General features: G+C 46.7%; 2 protein-coding genes and 4 non-coding genes across 7 annotated transcripts; 4 read left to right on the top strand and 2 right to left on the bottom strand.

Annotated features, from left to right (window-relative positions):
* Positions 1 to 190: 190 nt before the first annotated feature.
* ARMH1 (armadillo-like helical domain containing 1) lies at positions 191 to 21801 on the top strand. Its single transcript, XM_027683029.1, has 11 exons — positions 191 to 717; positions 2992 to 3228; positions 3510 to 3520; positions 3608 to 3742; positions 4601 to 4794; positions 4977 to 5047; positions 5223 to 5251; positions 5630 to 5713; positions 7244 to 7311; positions 8769 to 8877; positions 21690 to 21801. Exons 2-10 carry the CDS (start codon positions 3032 to 3034, stop codon positions 8817 to 8819), a joined length of 840 nt encoding a protein of 279 aa, XP_027538830.1. The 5' UTR covers positions 191 to 717; positions 2992 to 3031; the 3' UTR covers positions 8820 to 8877; positions 21690 to 21801.
* LOC113967634 lies at positions 5429 to 5543 on the top strand. The gene has a single exon (XR_003534252.1). It is a non-coding gene; the product is annotated as a U5 spliceosomal RNA (small nuclear RNA).
* On the top strand, positions 6428 to 6542 carry LOC113967626. The gene has a single exon (XR_003534245.1). It is a non-coding gene; the product is annotated as a U5 spliceosomal RNA (small nuclear RNA).
* On the top strand, positions 7002 to 7116 carry LOC113967633. The gene has a single exon (XR_003534251.1). It is a non-coding gene; the product is annotated as a U5 spliceosomal RNA (small nuclear RNA).
* KIF2C (kinesin family member 2C) lies at positions 9642 to 26907 on the bottom strand. 2 transcript variants are annotated; one of them, XM_027683144.1, is made up of 22 exons: positions 26751 to 26907; positions 26549 to 26643; positions 24685 to 24786; positions 24407 to 24455; positions 22634 to 22675; positions 21687 to 21806; positions 20836 to 20952; positions 20329 to 20429; positions 19981 to 20076; positions 18926 to 18980; positions 18676 to 18838; positions 18297 to 18387; positions 16680 to 16743; positions 15449 to 15540; positions 15087 to 15229; positions 13467 to 13671; positions 12935 to 13045; positions 12368 to 12435; positions 11058 to 11160; positions 10864 to 10980; positions 10357 to 10492; positions 9642 to 10166 (listed from the first exon to the last, which is right to left on the bottom strand). In XM_027683144.1, exons 1-22 carry the CDS (start codon positions 26812 to 26814, stop codon positions 10090 to 10092), a joined length of 2211 nt encoding a protein of 736 aa, XP_027538945.1. In that variant the 5' UTR covers positions 26815 to 26907; the 3' UTR covers positions 9642 to 10089. The 2 variants fall into 2 exon arrangements, with proteins under 2 accessions (XP_027538945.1, XP_027538946.1); XM_027683145.1 differs by lacking the exon at positions 22634 to 22675.
* A 708-nt stretch (positions 26908 to 27615) lies between these two features.
* Positions 27616 to 27730, bottom strand: LOC113967631. The gene has a single exon (XR_003534250.1). It is a non-coding gene; the product is annotated as a U5 spliceosomal RNA (small nuclear RNA).
* Positions 27731 to 27925: the final 195 nt, after the last annotated feature.

Raw genomic sequence — 27925 nt, 5'->3', positions numbered from 1 at the left:
GGGAGCGCAGGGCCTGTGGTTGGGCTGGATCGGGCCTGTGGGATGGTGGGCTGGGGCAGGGAATGCTGAGGCTGCCGTAGGTCAGGCGGGGCAGGGGTGGGATGGAAGCAGGGTCAGGGAAGCGGGGTGAGGCCGTGCAGGGCTGCGTTTGGGGCTGTGGCTGCATTAGCAGTGGGGCGGGGGGCCAGGACGGACAGTGAGAGAGGGGCCGGCGGGACTGTGGGGTGGTAGGGGCTGGGTACAGTGGGGTACGCTGAGGAACGTGCATTGTGCGTGAGGAGGGTGGTGGGGAACTTGAGGTGTGCCAGGAGAGGGTAAAACCTGTGGGGGAAACAGAAGCTCTAAGTTCTGCTTGAGGCTGGGCACAACCTCGATGTTGCAACACCAAATCACTGTCACTCTATCGTTCCACGAGTCCAAGGCGATCAGTCGCTGGCACCTCGCACTTGGACTGAGGCTGACACAGCAGCAGCCTGCCTTTTGATCTCAAACTGATGATTTAGCAGCACTCTGGATGTAAAGAACTGCTGAATTGCCAGGGCCAGTTCCTAAATCACTGGTGTTTTTCTTGGCAGGAATAAAGCCCTGCCCTGACCCAGCCTTGTTTTGATTATTAGGTCCAATGGACTGGGTGGCAGCCCAGCACTGTGGAGAGCAGAGTTTGAAGCCAACAAACAGGGAGTTGTGTGCTGATGCTAGCACTGACAAACGACTCAGGCAAGCCATTTAACTTCCCTGTTTTACATATGTTCCCATATGTAAAATGATCATAATAACAATATTAATGCACATTTTCAGGGTACTTTGCAATGTTGGCTTAAAGACTACTGTGTCAGCAGATGCTGTGATTATAGCAGGCAGGGTAACCACTTTATCCTGTGAAGCCCCATGTCATCACTGTTTCAAACTCCTTTTTTTTCCATTGATCCATAGGCAAGCCCTTTGTATCACTAAAATCCTCACGTCCACAGGCTGGTGCTGGTATTTCTGAAGAGTGGGAGGGTTACTGCAGTTTTATAATAAAAATGGGATAGCAGTACACCACCAGCATCTTAAACATAAATACAGAAACATTAATTTAGAATCAATTTTGGGATGTTTCAGACTGTAAAGTTCTTTTAACTAGATCTCTGTTGAGGACAGAGGAGCACTTTATGGGACTGTAAATTTCATGCAAACAGTCTCTGTGAAATACAGATTCCCCCTACACATGAGCTGTTCTCTCAATATCAATCATATGCCTTGTAAGTAATGTTTCACAAATATTCTGTAAATCACAGGAAAATGCTTGCAATAATGTGAAATATGACTTTCACTTGACTGTTTCAGCAGAGGCCCCTAACAGGCCATTCTCCTGTCAGCACTAACATTTGTTATGGCTAATAACATTTTCAATCACAACTATTTTGGGAAAATGGATTTATTTTAAACCTGCTTCCCCTCAAAGGAGGTCCTGAAAACGCCCTGCCAAGGACACAGACTCCTTACAGAGCACAAACCGTTAATTCCCAAATGAAATTTCATCTCATCTTAATTCTTAAACCTTGTTCCTTAAAGACTTTGTTTGTTTGTTTGTTTGTTTTCAGGTTCTGAGATACATGTTCACCTCTTAGTCACTGTTTTCAGTCTGGCTCCAATAATAGGAATAAAAAGTTACTTTTGAGCAAGTATCTTGGGGATATTCTGGAACTGCTTTGGAATTTTGCTCCAGATTCTAGGAGAAAGGACTTAAGAATTTTGTAGCTAGGGAATTGGTAATCTTGGTGATTTGTATTACATTGAAAGGAACTTCTTGTTCTGAAATCCAAAGGTTGTGTGTCGTTCTAACTTTTTTTCTCCTAAACCACACTTAAATAAAACCTAAAATGGTGCTTTTCTTAGGCAGGAAGTCCAAGAAGTGCATTAGACAAGGCGAGAACTCCTTTCTTATCCTTAGGCATGTTGATAGAGCTTGGTGGAGGACAAGGCACCTGTGTCAATGCAGCTGTTTGCAACCTTATTCCTCCTTCTGTATCTGTGTATGGACACAGATCCTGGTGTCTAACTCCTTGGGACTGGTCAGTGTCCTCCAGCCAAACACATACACACCAGTGGGATTGTCACCTACCTGAGCAAATGGAGAGCTTGATCCCTGACATTTCACCTCCCTACAAAGTACACCTTCACATGTGTCAAGCTGGAATAGGGGTTATTTTACTGAGCCAAGAGTGTGCCAAAGAAATTTGGCAAAATGTGGGTTGCTTTATTTAACACCCGTGTGAAGGGATGGAAGGAAGTGCAGAGACAGGATGTTTCTGGGGCTTCTGCCTTCTTGCCTATAGCTCTTATCATTTTAGCTTTTCTTAGATTGTTTAAAAACATGCCTGGGAAATTAGACAGGAAGAAACCCGAGCAAATGTCTGTTGTGCCAAAGGGTGCCAAAGCACTCTTCCACTGCCAAGGCCAGGCACATATTCCTGGGGTGGATGTGGGCCCAGCCCAGATGACTGTCGCTCCAGCACGTGAGTGAGGGCTGCACTGCTTTGCTAACAGGCATTTATAGCCCCCTTGACCCTGTCACTCCCCATAAATCCATACCTATTTCTGCTCTCATTTCACCCTATTTATTCCCTGGCAGGTCAGATATGAGATGCAGTGTTCATATCATGAGGCTAGTGAGAAACCAGGCCTGGGGTAATGGGAAACATCAAAACGACTTTATTAACAGAGCAGAGAAGAGAGCTCCTGTAGTGAAACCACCTGCCCCGGAAAATAATCTCAAGTCTGTCACAGATTCACTGTGCAGCTTCAGACATACCAGGAACTCTCCTTCTGCCTCAGTTTTCCTATCTATGACATGAATATAAGGGAAAATGAGATTAAATTAATGGTTAGTAAGAGCTTTAGTATTATTTGCCAGAGATTTTAAATGTGATTTTGGTAGTAATTCCTTAGTACGGCCTTCCTCTATCTTCACAGCCCTTTTTAAACTTCTTTCGTATTTTTCTCTAGGCAGAAGAGATCCTGACTTCTGTCAAAGAACAGGAAGCTCATGGTTTTCTTGCATGAATGGGATAGTGCCCACAAAGTTGCTCGAAGCTGCGTCCTGGACAGCTTCATTAAAAGCAAGGCAGAACCAGAGCTGGAGCTGAAGTTCTCCCAGGGAGCCAGTTTGTTCCTGGCTCACCTAACAGCATGGCTCAGGATGGCATATCTGTTTCCTCAGACAGCCGGAGGTGCTGTGTGGTAGTGAGATGGAGAAGAGGGGCAAGTTCTCTACCAAAAATTAGTTTAAAGAATAAGCTCTGCATGGAGACATTCATATCCAGCCGTGTTCTGCAGGTTTGAAAAACAACCTGGCTATCTAAAGATGAAACTGAAGGGAAAGCCATGTAAGCTGTCTCTGAGGAACGTAGAATTAGTGTTTTTCTTGCACTGGGATGAGCGTGCTGCCTCTGCCTGCCTGTGAGAGGAAGATCCACGCTCTCTTGCAAGAGACAGTACCCAGTTCAGACCTCCATCTGCTGCAGCAAGGCAGGAGGTGATGGCTCCCAGGAGCACGGCCTGCTGGCAGAGGAAGATGGGCTCCAAGGCAGGAGACACTTCTGGCTTTGTTCCCTCTATCCTTGAAGCCACAGGTACCTTACTGAATTTCTGGAGGTCAGAGGTGTCTCGATTCCCCTGGAAATATCGGGGCTGAACCACCTGAAAGAAGAGGACAAAAGGGAGTCTGTAAAGCTGCTGCCGCTCACCACAGACACTGGTAGGGAGTATAAGGAGCTCATTTGCAAAAGCTACAGTAGGCAGTGTCCATCTATTTAGGAATTGTCCTAATTCAGGCAAGGATGTTCTCCCTGACCTCTGACCCCCGGGGTTCCTTGCTGTGCTGAGCCACTCCCACCCCTCCACCTGTGGATGGCAGATCATTGCAGTGCTGGTCTGGCTGGAAGGAGTTCAGAGTCTCAGCTATTGTTGAGTGCCTACATTTCATCCCCTCTCATTTTTTAACAAGCTCACTTTCTTCACAGTCGTATTGGCACAATATTGCTGCCCTGCTGGCTGCAATTCCTCCTGTTAAAACCACAAAACAGTTTCTATTCTTACCTGCAGCATTCACCTACTGCAAACTTTCCCAGAGTTCCCCTCTGGGGTGGGAGGGTTTTGCAGCTCGTATCTTTGAAAGAGCATTACAACATTTTTTTCCCGTTTTTTTCTCCTTGCCATTGGAAGCCAAATCCTGCTGGTTCTGTAGTTGGAGGATGTTGTCAGAGGCCATGGGGTGATACATGCTGTCACAGCTTTCTCCAAGAGAGATGAAGCAGCAGGATCAGCAGTGGGATCCTTAGCAGCTCTGTTTGGCATTCCAGTGCCAGATTCTACTTCTGTAAACACGCGCAGAAGGGCCTTCCTTGGCCACCTAAACCAGCTGAGAATTTTGCCAGCTGGTTTTTCAGTTGATGGTGTGGCTCCTGACAAGGGCAGAGAATTTTTTTCCTGGCTCTTTGAGCCACACTTCAAGTGGGATGTGATACTGGGTTCTCTTGGGGTGGCAGTGAAACAGCTGAGATGGGTGACCCATTCTCGTCCAGGCACATGAGTTGGCATCTCTTTCTCTGCATAGGGGTACAAGACCTCGCCAAGTTCTTGGCCTCTTCCAACAAAGCAGAGGGTCAAGAAGACACGCAGGTTCTGCTGGACTCTTCAGGCCGTGACAATCGCAAGCACCAGAACCAAGTCTACCTTATAGCTGTGCTGCTCTGTACCTCTCCACAGGGCCAGCATGGGCTCTGCCGATGCTCAGGGTCATGCAGGTGGGTAATGAGCCTTGTGGGGAGAAATGGGAAGTGTTTGCATCTGTGCCGATCCTTCCTGCCCAGACAGGGGCTGTGTGCATCTCCCTGGCACTGGGGCTGCACTGAGCAGCCCTGGTGCCTGGAAGAGAACTGTCTGGAGAACTGCGTGAAGGCTGTCCCTGTCACTCTGCCCTTTCTCTCCAGGATATGGTGGGAGAGGTGCCCTGTGCCCTCGACGAGCCCGTGCTGGGCGTGCTGCGCTCTCTGCACCTGGAGTAGGAAAGCAGGATTTGTGTACCCACTCTGGGCGCTCTGGGGCAGGCCTTGGCTGGCCTGGGCAAGTGTGACGGGGGTGAAGGGCGAGCTCAGGAGCTCCCGGCCATATATCCCCAAACACCCCTCCCGCCGGAGTGCGCCGCCTCATTAGTATTCATTCATTTGCATACCCAGGGTGCACCGCGCCCGGTGCCGCAGCCCCGGTAAAGCCTTTCGGTGCCGCCGCTCTCCGGGGCCGCTGGTTCCGGTGCGGGGTCGGGCCAGTCCCTGCTGGGTGAACGGACCGGGGAAACGGAGGGTGGAACCGGGGGTGGAGGGGGTCGCCATGACCTAGGGGGGAACAGCTGAGAGTACGTATGTGCAGGGGGATAATTTTAGGTATACTCTGGTTTCTCTTCAGATCGTATAAATCTTTCGCCTTTTACTAAAGATTTCCGTGGAGAGGAACAAGTACGAGTGTCGAATAATTTTTTGAGGCTCCATTTCGGTGGAGCTATCCCTATTCTGGTGAAAAATAGAAAAACAAATAGTAGTACAGAAATGTAAAAGGTCTGGACTCGGATCGTAGTGTTGTACTGCAGACAGGGACAGTTATTACCCTTCCCGGAGGAAGGAGCGGTGTCTGCAGCGGGCTCGGTTCCGCGCCGGTGCCCACGCTGACCCCGGTACTCAGTCCCTCCGCTGCGCCCGTGCCCCGGCCGGGGCGGCCCCCTCATCACCCTTGTCCCATTACAACGCGGGCGAGCGACCGGGGGGGGCTCGGGCGGTGCAGCGTGGCGGCTGCGTGCCGGCCGTTCGGGCTCCGGGAGAAGCGGCCAGCTGGGAACCTGCCCCGCTGTCCCGGGCGCTCCAGCCCCGCCCGGGCCGCCGCTCCGGCGCTGTTGGCGCGACCCGGGAGGATCCCGGAGGAGCCCAGTCGTTACTGTCCGGGGCCGTGCGCTGGGCCCGACCGCGATCCCCCTCCCTTCGGTCCGTGGCAGAGGCGTACGGCGGCCTCTCCCGGAGCCGACTTTCAGCCTCTCTGCCGCGCTGCCGAGGAAACCGTGCGACCGGAGCCGGGGTCCTCCAGCATCCCGGTCCGCTCCCGTTCGCTGTCCCGCCGGGCCCGCCCCGCCCCAGCAGCAGGGCAGGTAACCCCGGGCGTGGCCTCCCCAGCACGCCGCGAACAGCATACCCGGGGTGCAGTGGGGGCAGCGCCGGGCCGGCCCCGCCGACAGCCGCCCCTCCGAGCCGCGCCCGGGGCTGGGGCCGGTAGGGGTGTGGAAAGGGCGGGGAGCTGGGGCCGAGGCGAGGGAGGCAGCGGGGGAGGTGAAAGGGGGTCGCCATGTCCGCTTGGGCAGCGTCAGGGAGGGGGTACATGTGCGGGAAATACAAAGTATATACTCTGGTTTCTCTTCAGATCGTATAAATCTTTCGCCTTTTACTAAAGATTTCCGTGGAGAGGAACAAGTACGAGTGTCAAGAAATTTTTTGAGGCTCCATTTCGGTGGAGCTGACCCTATTTTGGTTAAAAACAGAGAGAGCTCATTTAAGCGTTTTTCGCACGCGCGTTCAGCGTGGTGAGAGTGATTGTCGCGTTACGAAGTTGCGATGCGGAGCAGCGGAGGAAATGATCCCTTGCGATTCGTACCGTGGGAAGAAGTGATCTGCTCCAGAAGTGGGGCTGGTACCCATGGAGTTCACTCACACCTCTCCGCCCGCGCCTCCTCCTCCTCCTCATTAGCACCTCCTCGTTACCGGCTGATTTGCATACCCAGGGTGCCCCGCGGCCCCGCCGGTGTCCGGCGCTGCGGCCGCTGCCCCGCCCGGGCTGTCGGGGCCGCCCGGTGTGTGCGCCCCGCGGGGCCCCGTCGGACCGCGGCCCCGGGACCGGGAGAGCCGGGCGGGTCCGTGTCACCCTGACATGTGGGGCGTGGGGCAGGCGGCGGCAGCGTCGGGGAAGGAAGGAGGGGCATACTCTGGTTTCTCTTCAGATCGTATAAATCTTTCGCCTTTTACTAAAGATTTCCGTGGAGAGGAACAAGTACGAGTGTCGAATAATTTTTTGAGGCTCCATTTCGGTGGAGCTATCCCTATTCTGGTAAAAAATAGAGCTATAAATGTGATAATAGTGGGCATATGCGATGTGGGACGACCAGGTACAGTCCTGACATAGGCTCCCCTCTGGCTTTCCAGGTCCAGCTTTCTCTGCTCAGGTTCCGGCTCGTTATTGACCCCTTCCCCAGGAGGAAAGCGTGTACCTAATGCGACGAGACTGCTGAAGGTACAGTAGCTCACCACAGTCCCCAAGCACACAGCTATCTGTGACCAGCCAGGGCAACCGGCAGAGTGTTTCTCTCAGGGTCCTTCATCTTCTGCAGGGCTCACCCTGGCTGCCACCAAAGTCATTGGGTGAGACATTGGAGAAAAATTTACAGGACCATGAAAGGGACCTTAGAGACATGGCTTCTTTTGGGTAGGAAAGGACTGGGACATTTTCCTCCTGGAGAGGGTTCACCCCTCTTTCTGGCACTGCTCCCTGGCCGAGTACCCCAGCTGTGCCAACTCTCCAGCACAAAGCTGCTCAGGGGTGGGTGTGTTCAGGAATGGGGCAGAGTTGCTGCCTGCAGGTAGTATTGCTCAGATGCTCCCTGCTACTGACACTGGAGCTGGCGTGAGGTTTTATTTACAGGGAGATGTGAAGTCTGCTCTGGCCTTGAGTGCTGTCACCTCCTATGGCTGGGCCTAGAAGCAATCTATGTCCCACACAGGGCTGAATGGTGCTGCATTGCTCATGGCCTCTGTATTCTCCACATACCTGTGAATAACCTTTTTTGACATCAGCCACAACTGACTGCAGAATACTTAAGGGAAATCGGCCATTTATGCTAAAATCGGTTCATTCAGTATGAATTTCCCATAGTGTCCACAAGATAGTGCTGTCAGAACACTTGTCCTGCAAAAGCAGATGACAAAAAACCCTTAGTGGGTAGGGAGACATTCGTGGAGAGTCTTCCAGTCTGCACAGAAGTGACAGTGGTGTTTGAAGCCTGTGTTCCTTTTGGTCACACAGGAAACTTGCCAGACTTTAATAAACACTAGAAAGCTCTCACCAATCATTAAACAATGATCCATGCACAGCCAAACAGTTCTTGTTTATTTTAGGACTCTCCTTCCCGTCTGTTGGTGCCACTAGGGCTGGAGACAGCACTTTCAATTAGGGTTGCACCAAGAGGCCCAGACTCCATTTGGTGTGTGCTTCTTTCCCATCCAGGGTAGGGGACTGATGGCCTAGAAATCAAGTCTCTGGCTCCTGCATTAGATATACAGATTAGTAAACAATATTAAGTCCAGGGTGGGGAGGTAGAACAAACAAGGAGCAATACTTTGTTTCTTGCACCCAGGCATCACAGGGAAAGGCTGGGTCATCCAAAAGCAGTAACACCTGAAGCAGAACAGGACCATCTTGCTTTTGTCCGGACTCAGTAGGGCATAACATCCCTTTTACTCTGGATGTGCCATAGGAGCATGATGCAGGCAGAGCCCAGATCCAAGTCAGCTTTGACTGTTCAGAAACCTTCAGAGTGCTCAGCCCCACACTGCCCCCAGTACTTAAACTGCTCATCACAAAGTGCCCCAGCTGTAGAGGAGGATCCTGTCAGGGTTGAAGGATTCCTTCTTTAGCTGCTTGTGACTACTGCTCACCCACATCCCACAAAGATCTTTTCCTGTCTTTTCCAGGCCCATCCTGAAACCAGGCACACAAAAATGGATCCAGTCCAGACTGAATAACTGGCCTCCCCTATAGTCAGCATCCCCAGAGACATGGCAAGGATGCAGTCCACAGAAGGTGGGTGCAGAGCTGGATGCACTGTCACTGAAATTACACCCTTAACTTTAAGAGGAAGAAGACAGCTCAAAGAGGGAATAGTAATAGAAGGATCCTTTTGTGATCTGATGCTTGCATAGCTGCATCCAATGTTGCTGAACCTAGAGCCTGCAGGCCTGTTTTGTTCTTTCCAAGACAACCCCCGGCCTGAGCTGAACAAATAGTAAAGAGCAGGCAGCAGCACCTGTCTCACAACTACCTCCCCAACCTGCTCTTTCCCAGAGGACAGGGTGTATACCCACCAGTACCCAGACTGCACACATGGGCCAGGGCCCAGCTTTGCATTTCTGCCCTCAAATACAGATTTTGGGGGGCTGCTGAACATCTTTGTGTATTTTATGTGGCATAAAATGGGAAACATATGAAGAAATATAAAATAAGATCCTGTGGTTATCTTCAAAACCTACGTAAGCTCCAGTGGTACAAAGGAGTCTCACAGGGCCCTTCCTACTTACCTGATAAAATAGCTGAGCCACTCAGTATAGAGGAGGATAGGTACCTTCTAAACTAGCTTCCCTCGTGTTAGGCAAGTTCTACCCAGCAAGATCTCAAAATTAAGAGACAAAACTTATTTTGAGTGATTTTTATGTAAACATTAAAAGTATAAAGACTTTGGAAAAAAACTTCATCCAAGAAATCAGCCTCTCTATACAACCAGCCAGTCTTTAGGGCTGTTAGACTTTACCAAAATCAGCAAGAAATATGTTTTATAGGACAGAAGATAATTAAATCCAAGAACATTTATTTATTCAACTTTAAAATACTGAGTTTTACAATCACATAGTCCATTTTGTTTCTAGAAAAGCAAAACTTGCAACACTTTTGCAGTGCTTCAAGCACATCTGGAAAGGTTATGTACTATACATGTGTATTTAGTTCTATTAGGGGACATCATTGTCACCAGCAAAAGGCCAGATACCAGACATCTCTCAGGCAGAGACTGCAGACCCTCAGGCTTCCTCCCCAAGCCTTGCAGTGAGTGCATTTTAGCACTTTGCTGAGTCCCCTGATACAGGCCATGGAGAAAAAGGCTGCCGTGTTCACTGCCCTTGGGCACACATGACCTGCAGACACTCTACCACATTTAAAACGACTGACACAAACCACTGACAGACATGCAAGACAAGACAAGTGCGTGAAAGATTGCTTGTGAACCAGATTTTGCTGTAATGACTAAGGCCTCTGCCTTCTTATCTGCTTGCTGGCTTGCTCCTCCAGTTGCATGGCAGCCCCCAGGGCATCCAGTGTTTCTGTAAAGGAAGATAGGAGTGACAGGGTGACTGACCTGGAAGCTGAGTTCCCCAGCCCAGCTATCCCTCTCAGCAGAGCTGAGAGCTATGCAGAAGGACTGGGTGCTCAACCCCCCACAGGTATGCTGGGGTTACTTTCAGGTCTTTGGAAAAGCATTAGTGACAGTGCTAGTCAGAGACAGGCACTCACCTCTAACGCTGAGGAAATTTCTTGAGCTGTCCTCTACGAAGTACTTAGCTCTGCTCACAAAGGTCTCGAGATCATAGTCTGGTTTCTCTGTGATTCCCAGGAGGCAGTCAACTTCAGTCATCATTGTCATCATTCTCTATATTTACAGGGATAACAGCAATGAGAAGTTGACTTTCTGGAAATTAAGTTAGTTGCTTCATATCTGGCACTCCAGCCAACAGAGCTGAGCTTCTGCAGACCAGGAGCAGTCAGTGCTCATTAGCAACAAGTAGAAGTTGCTAGCTGGAGAGGAAGAGGATCCAGCAGGCCAAAAAGCACTGAAACACCCCAGTTTAACCAGTTGGGCAGGAAACCACGGAAAAAAGTTGTTGGTGAGGAAAAAGTAACACCACTGTACAGATCTTGCAATACAGCCTAGATCCTCCCCAGCAGCACTTGGCTCAGACAAGGTGACCTGCTATCAACATGTAGAAGGCAGCCTGGGCTGGGCTTGCCACTTGCACATACCTGTCTCAGTTCTCTAAGCTGTTCTACAGCCTTCTCCTCCCGTTCACTAACTTGAGTCATAGCCTCACGATAGTTGAACATGTGGGGAGAGAGATCTTCCTCCTCATCCTTGGAGAACTGAAAGAAACAGCACACGTAAGAACAGCAAGTTGTTCCCAGCTTTGAGTTCTGTTCAGCCCATTACACACACGTACACTGTATTGAAGACCCAAGCCTTCTCCACCAGTCTCCATTTCCTCAGTCTCCATCTGATTCTGCATGTCACTGCCTCCATCATGAGGGCTGAGCTCTTTCACTCTGCAACAAGAAGATTTGTCACTCAAATTCTTCTTCCAGCAGTTTCTCAGCTACAGCATCACAAAGCAGCTGCTCCAATCAGTCAGTGCTCAGCAAGAGACATTCAGCTGCACTTAAAACATTGCACATTACCACCCCTCAAACAAGCTCACGTGGGCAGATACCCCCAAAGACTATGGGAAGGAAAGCCAAGAGACATTTGCATGAAGGAAAAACTTTCCTGTCCGACCATCCACTCTGGCAGTCACACATCACTTGAGCTCGGACTGAAGCCCCTTCGCAGCAGGTGGTACATACACCTCATACACAGTTCCTCAGGTCAGAGTGTGTGCCAGTGTGAATGTGCTATAGCAAATATACTATGAAGGTTGCTCTCTTAAATTCTTAAGTACATTAGATTCATAAGTAAGTTAGGTCTGAGTTATTGTTGTGCTTATGGTAAATTTTATAGAATCTTTTGTTAAATTGTTCCAATTAGGCTATGGATTAAGCGTGGTTAAATCTTAAGACCTAAACCATTGGTTAAGTCCAGGGCTAAGCTTGGCAAGGGGGTCCACTCTGAACCTTGTGACTCAGCAGGAGGGTCTTCCTTATTCCTTTTTATCCTTACCATTTTTCCCATCCTTACCCCTTTTTCCATTCCCCAGCCTCCACGTAGATCATTTTAGGTTGATTTTAGACTGATTCTTCTCTGTGTGCTTTAACTACCTACTGCCTAATAAGTAGTAGAGTGAACCTTGCCAACAAACTGTTGTACTTTCACTTTATTTTTAAACCTGCTTTTGCCGATACCTTTGCCAGTGATTCTTTGAGTAACCTAAACACTCACTCGTGACACACATTCTTAGCACATCCTTACAGACGGGACCCCAAGTACTACAAAAAGCAAAGGGTATGGAGGTAACGATTCAGGACAGTGTAAACTCCCTACAAGAACCAAGGTAGTCCAAAGTCTACCATGAGAGGAGACTCCTCTGAGGAAAGGAGACATTACTCATGGTTTTACACATCTCTATTGTGTCTCACACAGAAAACACCCAGGTTAGTTTCATATGACAGCTCTAAGATAAATTTGCTCCTAACAACCAACCTCCAGGTTGCCATGACAAACAATACAAAAGAACTTGAGATGCCAAAGGTCAGAGTAAAAGCAGCCAAAACACCTTTTGCAGCAAGATTAGAATCCCCAGGTCTGAAAGGCCGTTACCTGTCAGCGTATCTCAGCGTGTTTAAGGTGTACTCACACGAATTCATGCCTGGAGAAATCATTGCTATCTGCAAACAGAACAGAAACCTCAGTGACTCTCACATCTGACTTTTGTTCATGTTCATGGTTCTACAGATCTCACCTCATAGCTGGGATATTTTAGGACAAAGGGTCAGAGTTGACACAGTCTGTCAAGTCCATTTTTCTTTATAGCTTCTGTGGGACATGCCAGCAGCCCTGTATCCAACTTTCCACTTGCTTTGTGTACACCCACCGTGATTCACCCTCCACAGGAAGCAAAGCCCTTCAAGAGCACACCAGGCTCTCCTATAGATTCACTGTATGAAAGTGTCTTCTGCAGCTCTGCTTCTATGGGAACTGGGCATAGCTCACCAATTTATTATCTCAGTCACCATGGGCAAGTTTCTGTGTAGAAACTGTATGACTTTTTTTTTAAGAGAGAGATCTGAAGCTTTCTAACTTCAAAATCCCCTCATTCTAGAAGAGTGTGCAGGTACTGGTCAAATTGCAGAAGCCATAAGCAGTGTGTTTGACATGCATACTCACCATACAGGTCCTTGAGTTTGTTCCTATGAAAGAGTCTCTTAGCACCTGGGTCAGCTTGCTCTCCCGAAAAGGGGTGTGAGACTTGTTCTGCCCTAAAGCTCGGATACACTCCTAAGAAAAGATAAGTCTTGTGAATGCAGTATCGGCATCTCTCCTCAGACAGCTCTGCTGGCTATCAACCACCAACTGCTGGTAAACCCAACAGGCTGCACAATGGTCACCATCTACTGCTCTGTAGTCCTTCATAGCCTTTAAAATATACACCAGGTATTTTACTGTCACAGGACAGCAGGTATATTCATCATATGTGAAAAAAAGACAACTTGAATGAGGCTGTACCAGTGTCTGGCCTGACAAGTCTGCACTGCTTTCCTGAAAACACTCTAAATGGAAGTATACCCCATTTTCAGGGTTGCTCACATACTAGATTAGTATTTTCTTGGCTGTTCTTTTCCCTTGTGCAGATAACCCCGGAGTTGAACAGAATCCATACGTGGATTATCACTCTTTGCTCCCCGAGCTATTAGCTCACCTTCAAAGCCAGCAAGCTCTTATTGATTTCTGCACCTTCCATTCGTGTCTGCCGATCAGCACTAGCTGTGTCTGCACCCCTCTCATTTCCTGCCAGATCCACCAAGGAAAATTTGCCAATCAGTTGTCCTCTTTGGCGCAGTATGATTTGGAAGCAGGCGTGTGACCGTGAAGAGCTGGCATTTGCAAAAGTCTGCCCAGACGTCCTACAGCAAAGATGCAAACAAGCACTAGAACTGTGTCACAGGAGACAACAGGTCCTGACAGCACCAGACAAGACCTGCAGCCATTCAATTAAGTTGTTTAACCTCCCAGGTTTTATCCTGCACATTAATACTTCAAGTTTGTGTGAATTATGGAGTTATTTCTGATACAAGAGCACAGGACTGCTGTGAAAAACATGAACCTGCACCCTGGTTATAGAGATGTCAGGCTATTTAAGCTGCTTGGCTCAATTCACCCAGCCTACACTGGAATGCCTTTCTGATGCTAATGCCTCACAGGCACTTGGAGCTGGAAGTCACACCTTCAGCACAGCCACGTGTCATTTTCCTAATGCATCTGCCATTATATAGTAAGCTCAGCGAAGCTTCCCACTAAACAGCATTAGCTGTTCTAGCATGTTACAATCGTGGTAAATCCCTTTCTCCAGCCAAGCAGCTTGGCACTTCACCTCTGCTGTGCAGCTGCACCTGTCCCATCACTGCAAGGGACAGACTGACATCTTTAAAGTTAAACCTGCCTGTGACCTTCACTGTAATTTATTCTCTGAGAATGCTGGCAGGTTCACTGTCCCACCTGGATCCCTACTGATGGGGGAAAGAGAGGGGAGGTTGTCCTAAAGCAAGGCTAAAAAAAGAGTTCATGACTGAACTGCCACCCAAAACAGGATGCAGAGCAGAGTGCTGAATGAGCTTTCAGGATGTGCATATCTGCACATGCAGAAGCCAAGTGCAGTACAGAAGCCAAGGAGCTCTCATTTGCCTAGTAATGTTTCCACAGCGGCTGCAACTTAACTGAAACAGGTAAGGTTTGGTAATACAGGTTTTAGCTCCCAATTAAAAATACCAGTACGAAGGCAGAGCTGCCCCAACCACAGCCTTTCCTGCCAGGATGATGTGCCAAGCCTACAGCTGTCCCTTGGCAGCTGCTCTCAAGGATTCTTTAGACAAGATCCCTGAATGACATGCAGCATTTTTGTTGTCATTGGAATAAGCTCATCTGGTCCGCAGTTAAGCCAAAGCACTTTTGCAACTGTGGTTGATGCCAGCTGCTGTTCCTTGATCTGACAAGCCCATAGGGAGCTAATTGTATTCCTGTAAAGTAGCTGATGCTCCTAGAAAGCACAAAGGCAGCCATGTCCTCACATGAATAGTTTCTCTCATTGGAGTTACATGAGGACATATGAATGATGAGCTCTGACTTTCCTTTATGGCAGCCAGGCTGAACCCACCCCATTTTTGGGTAACCACCTTCTGGAATTCACGCAGAGGTGCCTGTTACTGGGAAAAACAAGCTTCTGTTCAAGTCTCAAAGCACCAGCACCAGACATCATATGTTTTTTCTAGATGTGGAGATACAAGAGGACATGACCACTCTTAGTGGTTTCAAGGCACCAAACCTGCAGGCACTGCCAATCGTGATCATTCTGATGACATCCTCAGCACAGCCAACTTGTCTTTCTTGGAGACCAACAACCTGGACCTGCTGCTTGCCATCCTCCAGGACTCGAAGCTTGGCCTTCTTATTCAAGAGGTCAAACACCTATATTTCAGGCAACAAGATTGAGGCAAATCTGAACAAGGTCTCCTTGGAACTATTTTGCAGTAATAGCACCTTTATCATAGCCTTCCAATTAAATTCTCCACACACTAAGATCAATGGAATACATAGAACTATAGAAAGTAGTAAGTTTGGCTCAGCTACTTATGAAATATTCAACCAAAGAAATCAGGTAAAGATTTAAAAATAAAGAAGTCTTACCTTTCCATTGTATATTTCAAAGAAAGTCACATAGACTTCCAGATTCTGACTCCTGTACCTGGGCTGGCTTAGGAGGAGGAAGACATCTTGTGCTAGTGAAGAAGGGCAGAAGTTAACTGGTTTAAAACACACTCTAGTTGCTATTTGATCTACTTTCAAATATTGCACAGCCATAAGGCAGTGTCTAGCAGCTGAATGACAGTCATCCAAACAAATGCTTGTGAAAAATCAGTGCTGAGCTACCATCTGGAGAACAGATTCAGCAACATCCTTATCCAGAGACTGAAAACAGGGGAATACAGAAGTTTCTACTGCTAATGTCACCCACAGACAGCAATCCTTACTGCTCTGGGGGAACACTGGGATCTGCTATTGTTTTGGACAGGCCTGAAAGAGTCACGTGTTTGTGTTTCAAGTGCTCCTTGCAGAAAGCCCAGGAAATGTGCATTCCTGAGCATCTGCTTTGCTGCGGTTTGGAGACAATGTACCAGATTGGTTGTCCCTGCAGCTGGATCCAGTGTAACTTTTCACAGTCAGGCTTCAGACTTTGAAACTCAGCTGAAAAGCAAAGACTCCTTCAGGGCCAGTCATAACTGTTTTTCAGAGATCAGCCAACAGTTGCTTCTGTTTCAGCTGCCTTGCTGCACAGACTGCTTTCACAACGTGCCTTTCTAAAGGGAAGGTAGAAGTCAGGGGTTTTGGTGCTTTCTAGGCAGTATATCAAGGAGGGGCTTCTAAGCATGTTTTCTGAAATCATTTTGTATGTGTAGGTTTTTTGCATCTAACGCTTACAGGAAGAAACCCAACATATACATGCTTTTGTGTAACGAGTTTTATATCAGAAATGGATGGAGTTGTGTTGCATTCAAGTCAGTTTTTTTCCAAACACCATCCTTGGTCTGAGACACAAGCAAAGCAGAAGAATCAAAATTAAATGGTTCAGCCCAGAAAATGCCAAACTAGAGAACATGTCATCTCCTTGCCTCAGAAACAAGTTTTCTTTTGGTGAGTTAAGTGTGGATCTTAAAGGTTGGAGGGAAAATATTTTGTGAAACCAATAAAAAAAATTAACCATACCTCCTCCAAACACCAGCACTTATTACTGAAAACACAAATACTTTATGTATCTTCCACTGGGCATATTTTAAATAACCATACAAAACCAGGTCTTATCTATTTAAGAAAAACAAGCACTAATTTGATTTTTGTATCTATAGAAGAATCAACTTACAGGCAAAGGCATATATGCCCTTTGAGGCATTCTGTATTTTCCCAGAGAAGTCTCCACCCATAGTCTGTGAAGAGAAAAGGCCAGAGGTCAGATGTGGTACCAAGAAGTCAGCCCACCTGATCTTAGCCCCAAGAACAGACTAGGAAGTTACCATAGATATGCTCCAATGTCAGCAAGATGATTAGAACACAGTGCAACTCAGGATAAAATTAATTTGCTGCTTCCCTATCAGTTCAGAAAGAAGATCTGGACTACACAAAGCAACAGCTGAATGCCTGTAAGGCTCTGGCTGCAGAGTCAAAGCAGTTGTTCCTCCAAGGAAAATACATGGCCTTGACAGTGCAACCAAACTGGTCAGAAGAGACAAAGCCTCATTTCTTAGGACATAAGTTGAATAACATTTTTGCTGCTACTTGCAAAAATTAACACGACATCAAAATGCAAATTTAGAGCAGACAATATCTTTAACTCCTTTGACCAAGGTACCTTTAATCCCAACAACATTTTCAGTTAGTGCTGTTCTAGTGACCTGCTCTACCAACCTTTAGATGAGATGGAGTCAATTATTTAAAACACAGCTCAATCTGCCAGTTTAATGTGCAACACTCCAGCCTCAAGGTAGGGCTGCTGTCCTTGCACTAGTTCTGCCCTAGGATTGGGAAGGAAAAGTAACTTCACCTATGATTTTAGTGCCTCACAGTTGTATTCCTGTGACAATACTCAGATGAACAGATTTGTCTGCTCTTTCCATTCTTTTCATTCTTGCAATGAAGGCAGCTTGTGTTCAGACTTTTATAAGCTTCCAAATTTTCTTCTGGATTACAGGAAGAGATCTACAGCTCACTACATAACACTAACAATAGATCCTGGCCTAAAACTTGGCTTTAACACCAGAAAAACAGCAACTACCTGAGCAGCAGGTTAGCCTGGTACAGTCAAGATCAACAGTTGTTTGAGGTAAAGGGATTTTGCAGAACAAGATTTGACTCCACTATCATACTGTGAGGATCCTTCCTCACAGCTCCCAGAAGAAGAATGCTAAAGACAACACAGCTGTTGAAAATTTAGAGCATGTCACCTTTGAGACAGAAAACAGCTTTCACATCTCTTGAAACTGCAACTGGTAGACTGGAAGGAGTGGTTAGAAAGCAAATACGCTAAATCTGCCCTCTTCACAAATTAAGTATTTATGTTCATCAAGAGGCTTATTCTTGTATAATTGCTGAAGTCTTTGGAATGTCTCCAAGCTCAAAACACAGGATAGGCAGTAGCCTTTGTCTCAGATGTAGGATAACAGCCCCACTTTATAGACAAGTGTTAAGAAGCAACAGCCATTTGAGGCAAAGAATAGCCATGACTAAAACTGACGTGTCAGGACATCCTAAGTCTTTGAAAAGCCAGCTATAGGGGGATTTTAGTACAATTTTCCTTAAAACCTCAAAGGAAACCTACTAATACGTAGAGCTACAGAAGAAGAGTTAACATCTAACAAAGTATTAGCTTTAAGACAATAAAACCAAGATCCAAACGCCTTATAACAACCTACTCATGATCAATATCAAGGAACTTTAAAATATTTTAAAGCTAGAAAATTTGAGTCTTTGGAGAAAAACTTACATGTGTCTTGCCACTGCCTGTCTGGCCATATGCAAAGCATGTTGCTTTTCCACCCTCAAAGATGGTCTCTACAAGAGGTCTAGCAGTGAATCTGGATATTTAGAAAGTAAAAAAAAAGAAAAAATTAAAGCAAACATTTCACATCCTGCTTCATTGTCATCAGTTTCTCTAAAAAAAAAAAAAATTAAATAAAGGCAAATCCTTAGGAAATCAGCAAGGCCATGCCAAAAACAAGCTTTAGACTTTTCAGTCCTTTGGCTTCCTCCAAAAAGGATTTTAATACTTATTTCAGGTAACAGTTTCTTTAAGCCAGAATGCTATCTACCCATAGCTCCATGCTTTTATCTGAAAGCCATTCCCAATAAGCAGCAAGCATTACCTGTATACCATTTCATTAGAAGAGGTTTCATCAAATGAAAAGTCAAATCTAAATGTCTGGGTGTCAAGGTATTTGGTTAGGTCTACTTTCTGCTTTGGCTCATGCACCATCAGGACACACTTGCTCGGAACAGTAACCACATCACACTCCTTTTTTTGAAGTTCTGTTGACAGAAAAAGACCGTCAGTTTTAACAAGAATGAAAAATGTCAAACTGCTCCAAGATAGAGCTGCTTGGTCAGTACACTCACCTTGCCTATTGAGAGGGCGCTTCCTCACACAGACACAAATCCTATGTTCTTCTATCTAAAAGAAAAGTAAGAAAACAAATAATTATTTCCCACTTACACTCGCACCTACTTCATGTTAGAGAGATGCAATGCCCCCCTCACATCTACTTTTCTGTGTGCTGATCAGTGTTGCCTCTGCTACTGGTCAGACCCTCTCATGAAGGGATGTCAGTCTTAAAGGGCATTCAGTGCAAAAGAAACACTGCAAATAATTGACCTTTATGTAGCATTCTCCAACATATCAAGTGGAAGTGCTGCTATACCATAGAAAGTGCCTCAAATATTCTGTAGCAGAAATAGTAGAAAGTTTAGACCCTGGTCAGCTTTCCAGAAAAATTTGTGATATCAGTACTGCAACTATGGTCAAATTCAGGCAAATTAATACTTTCTTTTACCCCAGAGGTTTTTTTTTGACCTGGAGTTCTTTACTGATGCAATAAGTTAAGCTATTTGTGCAGCACAGCTACACATCAGGTGAGCTGGGAAGTGCCTGTGCCATTGGGTGAGGCAGAAGGTAACAAGCTCCTCTCCTGTCACACAGCAATATGTACATTATTTTTCAATTGCTGAAGATCCTGACCAAGCCTGGTTTTTCTAGTTTTTGACCTCTACTTTTGCTCCTCCACTTTTTGACCTAGTTTAAAAATCACTTATTACATGATTTACATATATCAACACTTTCTGTAATAGGGCAACAGTCCATTTTAAATTATGCCTATACTTACAATGGCTCTGCCATTTACAAACTCTGAAAGACATTGGTGCTCACAAATCATTGAGTGATAACTGTTGGAGGGCAAGTTGTTCACTAGTGTCATATGCACAGTAAAGCAAGGCAGCTTAGCCCTAGAAGGGGAAGGCAAGTGACCTCACTCATACCAGCAGGTGCCTCAAGCTCACAATGTGCTCAGAGGATTTCCAAGGTGCAGTGATGTACCAGCTGCTCAATACCAAATTTTCAGTACAAAATGAAGTCTGTCTACAGGCTGCAGTTAGTAGCCTCAGTATTTACTTACTGGATCATCTACAGAGAGTGGCTGGCAGTTTAAAGTTGCTCTGAATTCCTTGATCATACGTGCAAACTCCCAGTTTGGACAGCTGCTGTCAAACTCCTGCATGGAAAAACCACGGATGTGAAAGCAATTGATCTGTTACAGCAAAAAAGCCCCAGAGCCTACTAAGCAGTCAGCTTTATGTAATTAGAAGCATTTCACAAGATTCTGAACTTTCTGAAACTAGAATCAATCCATCCTTATGTACAACCTCATAAGAACAAAGCCCATCCAAAATACATTTGTTTTAGTTTCAACTACTGTGGTACCCTGTCCCATAGAATTTCCCCTTACAGGCATATTGTAGAGTACCTGCGCTCGTTTTATCCTGATTTCACTGATTTGAGCTCTTTTTTCTTCTCTCTTGCTTTTCATTTTCTCCATCTCTTTCACAATGTTAGATCTTCTCCGAACTAGATAAAATGAAAACAGTTCATTGGACTAAACTTTCATACTAGGTTTTAAAGCACAAGACGAATATTTCAACTTTTCCAGGTTGCTGGCAGACTAACTTGTACAGGAAGCAATCATCTTCAGAAGGATGGTCATGAATTTTGCAGCACTTCCTTCCCAAACCAGATCTACTACCAGGGAAACTGCCCTGGAAGTCACACTACCACTGTACAGCAAAGGCAGCACTTCTGAGGCAATACCAGTATAACAGAGTTACACATTTTTAATAAAAAAATACTCAAGATATTCAATCTTGCTGCCAAAGTCACCTTTTCAAAGCTTTAGTCTCGGAGTATACAAAGCAGCAATCACATAGTGATTCATTGCTGACTGACGAGTCAGTCTTTATCCACTGCTCCCTGGTACCTGGGCTCTCTGAAGTGCTCGTTCTAGCAGCAGGTAGATGATTCTCTGTATTTTCATTTACACTTGGCAGTGAGGCTTCTGGAACACAGCCCAGCCTGCTAGCCCTGGTTCGGCCAGCTGCAGAAAGAAGCCAGACCAAAACCAATAATTAAATCTCAAAGATCAAGAATGATTCTGCAATCCGTAAGGCCTCATGGACCACAGGTATTCTTCAACATCCAGATCAGGAGAGAGAACTAGCTAAAACCTGTGGCAAATGTGCAAGTAAACTTTTAAATTCTTTGCCAATCACCAACTTTTATTCAAAGCTGCAAATCAAGGCCTCACCAACTAGAGAAGAATTTAGTATCAAGTCTCTTATTTCAATGTATTTGCAGAACTTAACATGCCCTCAGCTATTCATAGGGTAGCCTGGTAAATAAATAACTAGAATTTCAAAATTCAAGGAGGCTCAAGTTTCTGCTTTACTCAACCCATGTAGGTAAAACTGCGACTGGTATATTTACAGAGCGTGTTGTCAGCAATATTAAGGCACTTCTCTTCCCACTGCAGCCCCACAAATACCACTTTATGCCATTGAGCAGATACCACATCCACCCAACATCCACAACTGCAGCTCTCTGGCTGATAAAGTACATCATTATGCACAGCATTGTTTCTAAAGTCCTTTGGAAACCCCTTCAGGTAGGAGGTTCTGGGTATTTGCACAGTGGCAGACCTCTAGGTCTCTTGTTTTTTCTATGAAGGAGTACAGGTTGCTCATGCCCCTGGGATTTGCAGTTTGCCTAATTAAATGCACACAAAGCACCTTGTTTCACAGTGAGAGTTCATTGTGTTTTTTCTCCACTCACCAGGAACTGACAAATATTTTCTGGCTTGCACAGAAGTGCTGGGATCTACGACCATCTCATCTTCCTGGAGGCTGCACGGAGGCTCTGTGACAGCAGACATCCTGGAACGGCCACGCACAGCTTTGGAAACAGGAACCCAGGGACACTCAGACACTTGGAATTGATGGAGTGCTCACAAAGTGCAGAACAGTGAGGAATAAGGTGTGGGTAAAAGGACCTTTTCCAATAACAAAGTGCAGGACAAAATGGTGCAGGTGGGTGAAAAGTGATCATTAAATACACCGCTACAGAAAAGCAAACAATTCATTCCAAGTTTGCAATTCCAATGAATTTCTCTCAGATACCACTAAGGATTCACATAAGGTTATGGCAGTTGCAGCATCTTGATACTTAGGAAGGAGGAAGTTACAAATCAGAACTGGGAAAGCCTCTGAAGCTTCACACTTGTGAATTAACTCTGTGATGGTGACAGGGCACTGGCCGTGGGCAGCGTCGTGCCCACCCACCCTCAGGGCACCCACAGAGACTGTGTGTGGTGCACAGTGAACTGGGAGCCCCTTAACACTAAATTCAGCTGAAAGACTCTGTATAATCACGACATAAAACCTTTGAAAAAGGTCCTTTTGTAGGCAAGTTTCCATTGTCACATGCCAAGGTATTTCTTTCATTGAGACCAAGTCCATTGGAAAGCTTCCTGGGGGAAGGTTTGGAACATTCCCCTCAAAAAATATGTAAAAAAACAAAAAGCAAATCTTATGTGAAAAAGAAATCATGATGTGCAAGATGGAACTCCCTTCACCTGTCAAGACTAGCAATTACCAGAATTAATCACCATGATTTCAAAGGACAACAGATCTGTTTGAAACCAAGTGTTCATTTAAATTTTGAATCAAATTCCTTAGAACCATACCCACAAAATTCAGTGCTTCTGTCTGTTAACTCTTTACCTGGAATCTTCTGCTCATCTGCAGAGACATTAGATGTGACTGCTACAATTTTAGAAACAAAAAGCATCAGTTTCATTATACTCAGGAATGGCATTTTTATTCCATTTGCTGTTGTCACACATGCCCAGACCTGTTCTCATCACACACACAGCAGCACTGTTCCTGAAAATGCTGATGCTCCTGGACAGTCAGAGTAACTGGAGGACTTGCTGCATCTAAATGGGGCTGATTTGAGTGATTCTGGTATGTGTGGATATTCAGCATCCTCCAAAATTCCAATTGATTTGTAGGACTGAGGCACTATCTATTTCTTAATGAATTCTGAAAGCAGTGCTTCTACTTCTCTCATTTCCTGGGTCAGATGGAGGCAGACATCTCCTGATCTTCTTTAATTTGTTTAGTCTAAGAGCAAGTCTGAAGCCAGTGTTAGCTTTCTAATTGGTGCAGTGCAGGGTTTGCAACAGGACAGATACTCTGACACTGGTGGGCATTAGCTAGTTACAACAACAAAAATTATTTCAGGAACACTGAAAACACTGCTTCTCTCTTGTGCTCTGAGCAGGTCTTCAGGGACCTCCAGTAGGACAGGCAACTGGTATTTAAGATTTGCAATTAGATTCTGTACTTTAGGAGAGCTGTGACCTTTGCAAGGACATCTTTCCATCAGTCAGTGACTGGATTAACACACCTTTGTTTTTCCAGCTGGCTATCCAGCTCCATTAACTGACCTGACTATAGACAGTCATGACTTTACTGCATCATTTTACTTGTCAGTTCACAAAATTTATGGAGTTCTCTGAATTTGAGGACAGTCAGGATACTCTGGTACAGAACAGCTCTTTACACATTAAGCTTTTTGGACTACTCCTGCCTCTCCCATGCCAGGGGATTTGTACTGTTGTCTTCTGGGCCCAGCTTCCCTGTCTTGCATTGCATGCAACAGAAGAGGCCAGACAAGCCCAGATGTTTTGTTTACAGCTCAATTGTATGGAGAAGCATTAGTTTTGGCTAACTATGCACTTTAAGAGAATCGTTAAATTACTAAACATTCAATCTCAGCATCAGGAAGTGTATTACAAATAGACCTGTAATGCTGCCACTTGCAGTTCAAAAAGCCAAAAGAGTCAACTAATAAGCTAAAAGAAGGTAGAAAACATGGGAGTTTTCTGACTCCTGACACCTCAGGAAGAACAATTCCTTAGCAATCCCACACTGACATCTCTATCTTCTCTTCTGGCTTTGCTCACCACATTGTACTGACATGCAGTCTCTGAGCTGAGGCACACCAGCTGGCACTTTGGCTGCCTGCTCTGAAACGTCTCCAAGCATAAAGCTCTAGTTATTGTCTAGGGAGACCGTGTGAAGATGAGACATCCATTTGTCACCACTATTTCTTTCATGTCCTTTCCACTCTCCTTTTGACACCTTTAATCTTAATAACTGCCACTTAACTTCTGTTGTTTGTGGCATTTGCAAAACTCCATAAGGAACTTTAAAATCCACTGCAGCAGTAACTGCCTAGTGCCATTTAAAGCACGGGATAACTACAGCAATGCTGCAGAAAAGGACAACACATCAACAAACCTCAGCTTGTGGGAACAGGACAGCAAAGTCACTGCCCACAGGAGTCCAAAACGTTGGTATGAAGTGGTATCCTCTCTGTTAGCACTGAATGAGAAGCCTTATGATGCACTAAAGTAGAATATCATGGAAGACCAGCACTGTTCTACAGGGATATAGCAGAGGAAAGAAAAAAACAAAACACTTGCTCACCTTCCCGTGGAGCAGGAATTTTTGAAAGGGTTGTTCTGCGCTTCTGCTTCTGAAAAACAATGAATACTGTAAGCAATTAGAGTAAGGAGCAAACACCTAGCACAGCTCTACAGGGCAACATTGATACAACAAGAATTTCTGACCAAAGCCTAACTGTGAGACAGAAAAGGCACGTTAGAGACCTCAGACTATAAGACTGAGGGTATTATAAATAACAAGACTTATGCTGTTGACGCTTTAGTACCTTAGGAGAGACTAAATTATTTCAAAGCACTTACCTGTACAGTTACATTGTCTTGCAAAGGGACGTTCTCTTTCACATCAGCAGCAGGTAGTTCTGATAATTCAGGATTTACTGCTATCACATCATTAATACCAATCTGCAAGAGCAAAGGCAGGGTTTTACAGAGTGGAATATTCCTGCTACCGCTCAGCACATGGTTTTTTCCTAATCCTGGCTTTCAGTACAGGCAAACAAACCTTACCCACCGTCTGAGAGATGTTAAGTTAAAGTTGCCTGGAAGGGCAAGACAGTAGTTCTGTTCCTATTCTGTTTGAATAGTCTGGTACATGCAAATATGCCAGTGAAATGTGCTAGTAAAGCCATTTACCCTCATCTGCCAAACACCACACAGCTCTGCAGGTGCCATAGAGCACTTCTGAAGAGATGGGCAAAGCCCATTTGGTATCCACCGGTCTAATCTCTCTCTGCTAATCTTAGTAAATCTCAGCAGCTCTGTGACTTCTGTGCTAGGAGAGCATTAAGTGTTTACTGTGTGATTGCACTTACTGAAATAAACGTCAAAGAGCTGCTTAGACTTTAGGAAATGAAGGTTTCAGCATTTAATCCGTAACTTAATTCACCTGCATCTTCACTTGCTATTGCAAGCAATTGCACCTGGGGCCAATTATCACCTCCTGGCTAACCCTCCCCTGTAATGATAATCCTGCCTTCACCAGGGCACCCTGGCACAGGCAGGGAAAGGGCAGGCAGCCAAGGGCAGGCTCAGCACAAATACAGCAAGTCACTCTCCATTCCATTTTTCAAACCTTTCCCAACCGAAGAGCTTGAAAGCACCCGTACACAAAAAGTTCTGGTATTGCAGCAGCTATGACTGGAACTGGCCTAACAAGGTAACACAAGCACCACTCCAGGAAGTTCTTGACTAATCAATTAACTTCCAAATTACTGAAATAAGAGTCCATAAAAAGAGAAAAAATCAAGTAGGCTCTGTAAAGTGTGAAGATACTACTTTCTAGCATAAGAGAAGCAATCTATAAAATTTGGTTTATGTGGGAGCGGTTAGCAGCTAATTTGAAAGTGAATTAGCTCAGAAACATGTACATGGACAATATAATTTCTAAGTGTGTGTAAGCACATACACAGTGTATATTCATAGGCACATAAGAAAATCACTGGATTTTGAAGAATCTTCATAAAGGTTTAATATCCTAACACATACATGCAATTTAGCCAGAGATTACATCTGATTTTTCACATTGTTTATATTTGAATGCAGCAGGCACACACACACCTTTGGTTTCAAAGAACCAACCAATAGCAACTTTTAAGATTTTCCCTGAACTCCAGAGTGCACTTTTCCAGGGGAACCAGGAGGAAAAGTACATTTGCTCAGTGACAAGGGGAGATTTTGTTCAGTGTCAGTATTTCAGCTACATCAGCCTCAAATGCCCCAACCTCATCTCATCTCACATAGTATTTATTTTATATCAGTGCAGAGATTCAAGAAATCAAACCCAGCCCTCTTAACCTAGTACTTTAGTAGTGGTACGTTGTAAGGGAAGTCGGAAAGCACAGAAAGCCAACAAAGCTGAAAAACTGGCACTTCGGGACATTCAAAACGAGCGAGAGGCCGAACACCCCCTTGCTCCCTCTGAAAGGCTTTGGCACCGCACCTTTCGCGTCCCACCTTGGCACATCAGTGTCATGGTTTTAATTACATATAGAACGAGCACAGCACGGACCCAGCGGCAGCAGCGTGGGACAAGCGCTGCCCACCCAGCGGGGAGAGGGGCAGAGCCGAGCTGGGCCGTGCATGAGCCCGGGCTTTCCCAGGCACATCCCGCCGGGAGCTTTGGAGTGCCCCGGGAAGGAAGGGGCCGCGGGCAGCTGCCACTCACCTCCTTGCCCTTGGTGATGCCGGCCTCAGACCACTCCACCAGCACGGAGCACTGCTCCTCTTTCACCGCGCTCACCGTCGCCTTATGGATCAAACCTGGAAAAGGCCGGCGTTGAGCCCCAGCCCGACCGCCCCACGCCGCCGGGAACCCCGCGGGCGGAGGCAGCCGGGACCCCGCAGACGCCCCGCTCCCCACCCCTCACCATTGCTCCGCTGGATGTTAACGACGAGGCCGGGGTAGACATTGCGGCACAGGCGGGAGTCCATGGCACAGGCACCGGGACAGGACCCGCGTCCCGCCCCAGCAGCGAAACACCCCCCCGGCAACCGCCGCCGGTTTAAACCCCGCGCGCCGGCGTGCCGCGGGGGCTGCCGGGAGCCGCCGCGGGACTACAGCTCCCGGCAGGCCCCGCCCCCGCGGCACCCCGGGGAATGTCGGCCGTCCGTCGCGGGGTCTGCCGGGAGATGTAGTCCCGAGGCGTCGGCAGCACTGCGGCTACCGGGGGCGGAAGGCGGAGCGCGGCTTGGGGCGGGCGGGGGCGCCGGGGCCGCCCCAGCCACTGTCGGTCTGAAGGCGAGCATAAGAGGTTCCAGCATGTTGCGCTGATTTGGCCCTCTCTGAGACTGATGGAGCGGTTTTCCCTCCAGCGCTCTGCGATCTTACCAGGGGGTCTGCGTTCGGTCAGGGGAAAGCTTCCAAGCTATTGGGGCAGAATATTTCTTTAACACTCGGCCCGTCTCTTCCCAGTCCCCAATCCACTCAGGATGGTTCGTGACTGGAGCAGGCTGTTGGGCAGTGTCCCCAGGCCCTGGGGCAAGTTTCTGGACAGGGTCCCTAGTCTCTGGGGCGCATTTTGGGGTAGCTCCCCGAGAAATCATCACCCTGTCTATACTGAGCGGACTGTGCTGAATCAACATGGCAGAACGATCAGCAAGATATAGTTGACCTGGCAGACAATGCCAGCCCTAAATATTCATTAATTGCATATAGATAACCTACTACTCAAAGGAGGCATCTGGAGAATTATGTAGTTGCGTTTGAATTCTATCTTTAACCAGAATAGGGATAGCTCCACCGAAATGGAGCCTCAAAAAATTATTCGACACTCGTACTTGTTCCTCTCCACGGAAATCTTTAGTAAAAGGCGAAAGATTTATACGATCTGAAGAGAAACCAGAGTATGCCCCGCCTTCTTTCCCCGACGCTGCCGCCGCCTGCCCCACACCCCACACGTCAGGGTGACACGGGCCCGCCCGGTGCTCCCGGTTCTGCGGCCCCGGCCCGGCCCGGCCCCGCGGGGCGCACACACCGGGCGGCCCCGACAGCCCGAGCGGGGCAGCGGCCGCAGCGCCGGACACCGGCGGGGCCGCGGGGCAC

This window comes from Neopelma chrysocephalum, unplaced genomic scaffold, assembly GCF_003984885.1.
Source record: "Neopelma chrysocephalum unplaced genomic scaffold, ASM398488v2 Primary Assembly neopelma1_64, whole genome shotgun sequence".
Lineage (NCBI taxonomy): Eukaryota > Metazoa > Chordata > Aves > Passeriformes > Pipridae > Neopelma > Neopelma chrysocephalum.
Note: the sequence above shows the minus strand (reverse complement) of the source record. Positions and strands in the feature narration are given on the sequence as shown.

Coding starts and splice junctions, on each gene's coding strand:
- ARMH1 (XM_027683029.1), top strand. CDS start 3,032: ATGGTTTTCTTGCATGAATGGGATAGTGCCCACAAAGTTGCTCGAAGC. Junction 5,048..5,222: donor CTGCGCTCTCTGCACCTGGA/GTAGGAAAGCAG, acceptor TTGCATACCCAG/GGTGCACCGCGCCCGGTGCC. Junction 5,252..5,629: donor CGCCCGGTGCCGCAGCCCCG/GTAAAGCCTTTC, acceptor GTTGTACTGCAG/ACAGGGACAGTTATTACCCT.
- KIF2C (XM_027683144.1), bottom strand. CDS start 26,814: ATGGACTCCCGCCTGTGCCGCAATGTCTACCCCGGCCTCGTCGTTAAC. Junction 18,981..19,980: donor CACTCTCTGTAGATGATCCA/GTAAGTAAATAC, acceptor CTTTTCTTTTAG/ATAGAAGAACATAGGATTTG. Junction 11,161..12,367: donor ACGCTGAGATACGCTGACAG/GTAACGGCCTTT, acceptor TTCTTGTTGCAG/AGTGAAAGAGCTCAGCCCTC.